The sequence below is a fragment of the Austrofundulus limnaeus genome, unplaced genomic scaffold (genome assembly GCF_001266775.1).
Source record: "Austrofundulus limnaeus strain Quisiro unplaced genomic scaffold, Austrofundulus_limnaeus-1.0 Scaffold0, whole genome shotgun sequence".
NCBI classification, from domain to species: domain Eukaryota; kingdom Metazoa; phylum Chordata; class Actinopteri; order Cyprinodontiformes; family Rivulidae; genus Austrofundulus; species Austrofundulus limnaeus.
This window is the reverse complement of record NW_013952402.1, coordinates 1,158,420-1,165,556: the sequence shown is the minus strand read 5'-3', so window position 1 is coordinate 1,165,556 and position 7,137 is coordinate 1,158,420. Positions and strand designations below refer to the sequence as shown.

The 7,137-nt window shown below is 42.6% G+C and overlaps 2 protein-coding genes across 2 annotated transcripts in view; one reads left to right on the top strand and one right to left on the bottom strand.

Moving 5' to 3' along the window:
- lhcgr (luteinizing hormone/choriogonadotropin receptor) overlaps positions 1–1,900 on the top strand; it is a 16,174-nt gene extending 14,274 nt beyond the window's left edge. Inside the window, exon 11 of the mRNA XM_014006117.1 lies at positions 198–1,900. Within this exon, the coding sequence (XP_013861571.1) occupies positions 198–1,335 (1,138 nt within the window). The 3' untranslated portion in view covers positions 1,336–1,900. The remainder of the gene's footprint in view (positions 1–197) is intronic.
- A 1,647-nt stretch (positions 1,901–3,547) lies between these two features.
- ston1 (stonin 1) overlaps positions 3,548–7,137 on the bottom strand; it is an 18,830-nt gene continuing 15,240 nt past the window's right edge. Inside the window, exons 8-11 of the mRNA XM_014006245.1 lie at positions 5,562–6,004; positions 5,196–5,435; positions 4,246–4,335; positions 3,548–3,858 (exon numbers count right to left, since the gene is read on the bottom strand). Of these exons, the coding sequence (XP_013861699.1) occupies positions 3,751–3,858; positions 4,246–4,335; positions 5,196–5,435; positions 5,562–6,004 (881 nt within the window). The 3' untranslated portion in view covers positions 3,548–3,750. The remainder of the gene's footprint in view (positions 3,859–4,245; positions 4,336–5,195; positions 5,436–5,561; positions 6,005–7,137) is intronic.

Sequence of the window (7,137 nt, the reverse complement as noted above, 5' to 3'; positions counted from 1 at the left end):
TATATATATGTATCTCTATCTCAATACTTAGAATAACTTCTAAACAGAATGAGCTGCAGACCTTTATCTTTAGGTCTGATCTTACAATGTGTTTTGGATAAGATGGAGAAGCTTTTAATAGTGTGGCAAACAAACGTGATGAAAACAGTTCTGTTTTCTTACAGTTTAATAAGTTTATTAAATGTGTGTATTTACAGAGAGCCCACTGATGACGGCATGAGTCTTATCAACGACGTCAACTTTCAGTATCCAGACTTCGACTGCCTCAACAGCCCCTTCGTCACGTGCACCCCGAAGCCAGACGCCTTCAACCCCTGCGAGGACCTGCTGGGCTTTGCCTTCCTGCGCTGCCTCTCCTGGATCATCACGGTTTTCGCCGTTTTCGGAAACCTGGCCGTCCTCGTGGTGCTGCTGGTCAGCCACCGCAAGCTGAGCATCTCGCGGTTCCTCATGTGCAACCTGGCCTTTGCCGACCTGTGCATGGGGCTCTACCTGATGCTGATCGCCGCCGTGGACCACCACTCCCGCCACGAGTACTACAACCACGCCACCTACTGGCAGACGGGGCCCGGGTGCGGCGCGGCGGGGTTCCTCACCGTGTTCGCCAGCGAGCTGTCTGTGTACACGCTGACCATCGTCAGCCTCGAGCGCTGGCACACCATCACCAACGCCATGCACGTCCAAAAGAGGCTGCGCATGCGTCACGTGGCAGCCATGATGGCGTCAGGCTGGGCCTTCTCTCTGCTGGTCGCCTTGCTCCCTCTAGTGGGCGTCAGCAGCTACAGCAAGGTGAGCATCTGCCTGCCCATGGACATCGACACACTGGGCTCCCAGGTTTATGTGGTGGCCGTGCCCATCACCAACGTGGTGGCTTTCCTGGTGGTGTGCTACTGCTACATATGCATATACCTCAGCGTCCGCAACCCGGAGCARGCCACCCGCCACGGCGACACGAAGATCGCCAAGCGCATGGCCGTGCTCATCTTCACAGACTTCCTGTGCATGGCGCCGATCTCCTTCTTCGCCATCTCCGCCTCGCTGCGCATGCCCCTCATCACCGTGTCCCACTCGAAGATCCTGCTCATCCTTTTCTACCCCATCAACTCCCTCTGCAARCCTTTCCTGTACACCATCTTCACCAGGGCCTTCAGGAAGGACGTGTGCCGCCTGCTGGGCCGCTGCCGCTACGCCGGCTCCGACTTCTACCAATCGCAGACGCTGGCGTCGCAGCAGACCTGCTCCAACAAGGCGGACGACAGGAAAAACCCCTCGCTCAGCTTTTACGCCCACCACCTCAAGGTGAAGGGCTGCTTTCTGAGTAAGGGAGCGACATGACTGTCGGTGTAAGTTAAAAAACAATATTTACTCACTGTAACTGAAGCACTCGAGGTTTTCGATGTTTTGTGTTGTACATAAAAGATCAACCAGTTCAGTTTGCAAACTGAGAACGCCATCATGTGAAGCCTGGAGCCACATTTCTGTTTGTCCTCAGGCAGAAAAAAGGAGCAGATGTCCGGAGAAGGGATAAAAGAATAGAGTATTTTTAGAAAGGTACTCACTGCAAAGCATGAAATCAAATGTAAAAAAATAAGAAAATCTTATGAACTTTTTGGTTTTCCTGGCACAAATGGAACCCCATAGATATCCACGTTGTGAAATGTGGGTATGCAGTTAATGAAAACAAAACCATTATAATAGTTTATTCTTGGTTAAAGTATCAAAACTGCATTTTAAATGTTGCCATTGCTGACTTATTTTCAGTCTTTGTTTTCATAGTTMAATCTGGTTAAATTTATTTAATAAACTTGCAAAACTTGTGCTTTTGTTTCTTAAATTTTGTAGACTGGCCTTCACTCCAGTGAGTTACCTTTTTAAAAAATCAGATCACTGTATGATCAACACGCTATTAAAAAGTAGCAATCTTGTAAATTTATTTTTAAAAAGATTTTAATGTAATGTAATGTTTAATTCTCTTTATATTTTGTCAATAAAGAGACGTGAACCTGTATGCAGTAAATCAATTGTGATTTAAATGTTTTAACAGAAATTTTAGTGGCGTTCTTGTTCTGCAGGAGACGTTTAAACTGATGTGTTTAAAGTTTTATTTAAGCAGCAGCTTTGTTTAATCAGGAGTCCAATAAAAGATGTAGCTAAATGTCTTGGATTGAATAATAAAATGATGTTTAAAAGGGAGCGGTCATTTAGTCATCAGTGCGTTGTTTCGGTCCACACACACAGGTCTGGTTTGTGTATCCCCGTGGGGACCGTGRATTGACTTCCATTATTTTTTGGAAATTTCATATCCRAACCCTGACCATTTACCCTACAATTAATGTCACATACCTGACCCTAAAWCTAACCCTAACCTTGGTCCTAAYCATAACCCCCCACCCYTAATTTGAATTTGGACCCGTGGGGACCGGGCATTGGTCCCCACGAGGCTGGTTTTTCTGGAAAATTGTCCCCACGATGTAGGAAAAACAAGGCCACAGACACAGTTAAACTACTGAATGATCATCTTACGTTGACTACCATTTACTGAAAGTTTTATCAAAATAGTTTTCATACAGTAGTTAACCTCATTTTATCAACAGACAGCAAAAAGTTTCTAACTAAGTTTATGTGCATTTTTAGTTGGCAGCACAATATTGTTGTATTATTGTAATTGTCTTGAATTGTTGTTGTTGTGCTAAATGATTTAGTTTTTTAATCATACTGTTTGTTATATTTTTAGTTATGTTTTAGTGAAAGTAACTAGTTGATTTGTTTGCATTGTATTTATATCTATAGGAGGGYCTASAGATGAAAACTAGCCTTCATGYTTAATTCTGGCATGTTCTGTAATATGCACTGTACCTTCTTAAATAAACAGACACCTCACAGCAAGAAGGTCCTGGGTTCGATCTCRGGTCCGGACCTGGAGTCTCTGTGTGGAGTTTGCATTTCACCTCGTGCTTGTGTGGGTTTTCTCCGTTTTCCCCCACACCCAAAAAGATGTACAATATGTTGCCTTCAGACCCAGGCCGCCCTCGAAAAAGAGATCTGTGATCTCAATGGGATTTCCCTGAATGAATAACGGTAAAATAAATTTTAAAATAAAACAGTTTAGGCCCTGTCACACTAACATTTGACAACTTGTGAAAAATGTAAAGACACTGAAGATAAAAAAAATCAACTGGAAGCCTCTTTTAAGCAAGTACATACTGTAATGCTATCAAATTAATAAACAAATAATATTTAGACAAAGATTTTCATAAGCTGGCGTTATTTGCTAAATTGTTAGTGAGACAGGTCCTTTAGTGTTGGGGATGATTTCTGTTTTTCCTCCTCACATCAATTAACATTAACTTTGTTTTGCAGCTGATTTGATTCAATCAAAATGTCTGTTTTCTAATTAATTTTAGTAGCTGACAAAACTAGTTGTCAAATTAAGTGTTCCTTCAAAACAAAGTATTCAAGAAATCAGGAATGTGCATTTCAAGTGCAGCTCTTTGTACTGAAAGACAAAAACAAAATGACTACAAGGCATTTACAAACACTAGATTCAAATCAAATCCATCTCGTTTCTCATTAAACTGGAGCAAACTCATTTGCATTCAACATAACTGAATCAGTCTTGCCTTGATATCTACATATTCACAAAAATATTTATATATTTTTTTAATTTCTGCCCATAAATGTCCAGATTTATGTTTTTTTCCCTTGGTTTTCCTTTCTGAAAACATCTATTCAGAAACGTTTTGTTCCTCATTACCACTCAGCTTCTCCCACAGCTTTAGAGAAGACGTAGTCTCTGCCGCTGTAGCTCATCACCCCGTCTTTCAGATGAAACTTCCAGCGATTTTTGCTGCGATGAATCTGCAATAAGGTGGAACAGTTTGAAGATGTTCACGCAATGTTTCAATGGGCAACGGTCCATAAAGAGGGTTCTAGGACACTTACACCCCTGCAGGACAATTACCCCTCYCAAATTTATATTGAAATATGACCCATCACATCTGGGATTAAGTYCTTAATCTRATCAGTGTATCATTTGAATGAACTGTACAAAATTTAATCCTAAATAAAATTATGACAGCCCTTTCCTGAGCAATAACAAAAATCCTGATTTTAAAAAAAGCCACTGTAAACCTTTACAAACTGCCCACTAATATCGGAGCTGAACTCCTGATTGACAGTACTAATTGTTTGTGTGTGGGGGGTGGGGGTGTAAATGTCCTGCTACCCATAAAGAGATGTTCTTACTTTGTCATACTGACAAACGATGACGTTCTCAGTGTCGAAGAGATCCGGAGTGTCCTGCTCAACCACGTCGTCGCCAGAATTCAGAGGATCCTAGTAAGTTAAAAACATACAAAMAAAACAAGTCAAAATGTCTCATTTGTGGAGGGTAATTAATTTGTTTCTGTCAGTCAAAGCGCGAAACACGGCTTTAAAATTTACATCAGGATCACACTGATCAGAGGCGGAGCTAGAGAGGTAGACAAGGACTGTGTCCAAATGCAGAGGCTGGGTCTTTTTGAAGGATCTGGACCACCTAGACCGGGGCAAATACAAGTAAAGAAAATGTGGCCAAATGCAGAGGTGGATCCMCGGATGGACCCGGCCTACCCATCTAGGTGGGCCAAGCCCTTGGTCGACCATGAAGACCGGAAAAAAGGTGGCTGCGAATTTAGACMGTATAGCCTCCCATCCTTAGCCTGGCGTACGTCCTGTCACATAGCAGGGAAACAATCTCTGGACATACCACAATGCATTATGGGGGATGGTGGGATGAGAAGGAGCCATCAGACCCGTCCTTCAAATCAGGGCAAAAGGAGGARGCATTTGAAGTCCGCATCGGAGGAGTTTTCAAATTTGGACAGCCTCCGGCGCAGCGCTGTGATGTAAGCTGCCGACAAATTGGGCCTTCGGAGGACGCAGCCCCCGAGTTTGAACCCAACCAAAGTGGCARTTATCCCATCTGGTACCTGACCCCCACAGGTACCACCTCTTTTGATTGACAAGTATGTAGCATTGAAAAATGTGCAATGTAAAACATTGGTTTCTATATTGTTTGTGTAACAAAATATTTTATAAAAATCTCAGTTCTTCACTTATAGATCACACTATGGTGGTGTGTGTGTTGAAAAAAGCAGTTTCCTGTGCCCCACTGAACAAAACCTTGCCTAAAAGTCCCTCCACCAGATTCTGACCTCTTCTTGTACGTCAGCGAGATCGTCTGGTCCGTCGTCGTCGCTGCTGGAGGAGATGCTAATGCCGTCGCTGCTTCCATTCTCTTCCTGCAGCGTTTTTATGGCCTCTGCGTTGATTAAACCCAGGAAGTCGTTCTCTTCCAAAGGAACCTCCTCCTCCTCCTCAGGGTCAGAGTTGTCTGCAGGACCATCCAGCTGGACGATTTCTGACAGCTCGCGGTAGCCGTAGTCCAAATCCAGCTTAGCAAGAAATGCAAGATAAACTTAGTTATGTAAAAGTTATGTGCAACAAACAGAAAAGGTGGATTCAGACTTAACAATTTTTTAAACATTTTCATAAATCAGACAATTTGGTTTTCAATTTACCCCCAGATCAGCTCCAGCCTGATAGTGTGTGTTCCCAGCAGATAGAGCCCTCGCCCTGCCAGCTTTCTCCCTCTCCTCCTCGATGACTTCTTTCAGGATATCGTCGATGTCTCCGCTCGGCGCCGTCCGAGTCAGAGCCTCCTCTGCYCTGATCTGAAAGTTTAATAACTGAGTGACGGGTGAGGCGGTCGTATCGACGTTCACATACTCTGGCTGTGGAGTCGGCTCGTCGCCCCACGATGGATCCTGGGGCCCGTGAGTGATCTGGCAAAAGCTGCTCTCCTGACTCGGAGGTCGACATGAAGCAGGAAGAGAGGAGGACTCTGATGGAGCCGCTGCAGGCTGAGAGGCAGACACGTTCGTCTGGGTGGGATGGGAGACAGGCTGCAGCCCGCCTGGAGCTTGGGTCACCACAACAGGAACATTGACTTTGTACAGCTGACCTGTTGCGGGGGGGGTTAATGTTTTTACCAAATAATCATAAACAGTGGCGCTAGCAGAAATGTTTTTCAGGGGCCATTGAAGAACCAGGGGTGGCACCAAAACTAAAATCCATAACACAAAATTTTGACGCTTTTGTAAAATAACATAAGTTAAGGATTTACCAACAGATGTTTAATTTGTAATTTTTCAGATAATATTACTGATTCTGTGATTTCCATAAACAAGAGAAACTATCTGCACTTTCACAACTATCCCATTTTTATGTGTTTTGTYTCTTCATACATGGAGTCCCATAAATTGCCCTTGCATTAAAGTYCCTGTGACYTCAAATTTTTGTATTARATACGAATGCATTTTTGGAAAGATGACATGGATAAAATATTGCAAAAGAAATTTCATGTCACTGAGATGAACAGTTGATGAGGTATTTGCKTGTGAASTAACAGGAAGTGATGTCAAAGGGGAATGTCTGAATGCAAACAGAGCATCGCTACAACAGCTAACAACACAGAAGAATCTGATGATTCTTTAGATTATTTTGAATCACTATCAGAGAGATGAAGAGAGTTCAAATAATATTGCTTCAACAAATAAAGACCAGAGAGTTCCCCTTTGATGTCACTTCCTGTTTCACTTTGGCTGAGCCAAGTTCAAAGGAAAATATGCCAATTGTGACAACATCAAAATTGTGTATTTTATACTAAGTTTTTTTAAATATAAATGTTTTCTTTGTCTTTTTGTATTTGAAGAATATGTATATCACAGGCACTTTAATATTGCATATTTCAGTGTTCATCAGAAGTATTCGTAATGTTGGGGGGCACACAGTGGCAGGGGCCCCAACTTTGAAGGAAGTAGATGTCATTTCCTGCATTCTGGTGTATCTTACCAGGTTGTTAAACAGATTTTTACCTACACAAGTAAACAGTTTGTGCGAGTATTCTACAAATCAAGTGGAATGAATGTGTTAAAAGAAACATCACTGGGTAAACTAACATTTTATGGTAAATGTGTGTGTGTCGGGGGGTGGGGGTCAAATTAATTCAATTTTAAATTTGATTGGGACACTTCCCCTTCACAAATAATTGACGTGATGCTTGTTATTTTCTTTAAAACGAGTAAAATATATATA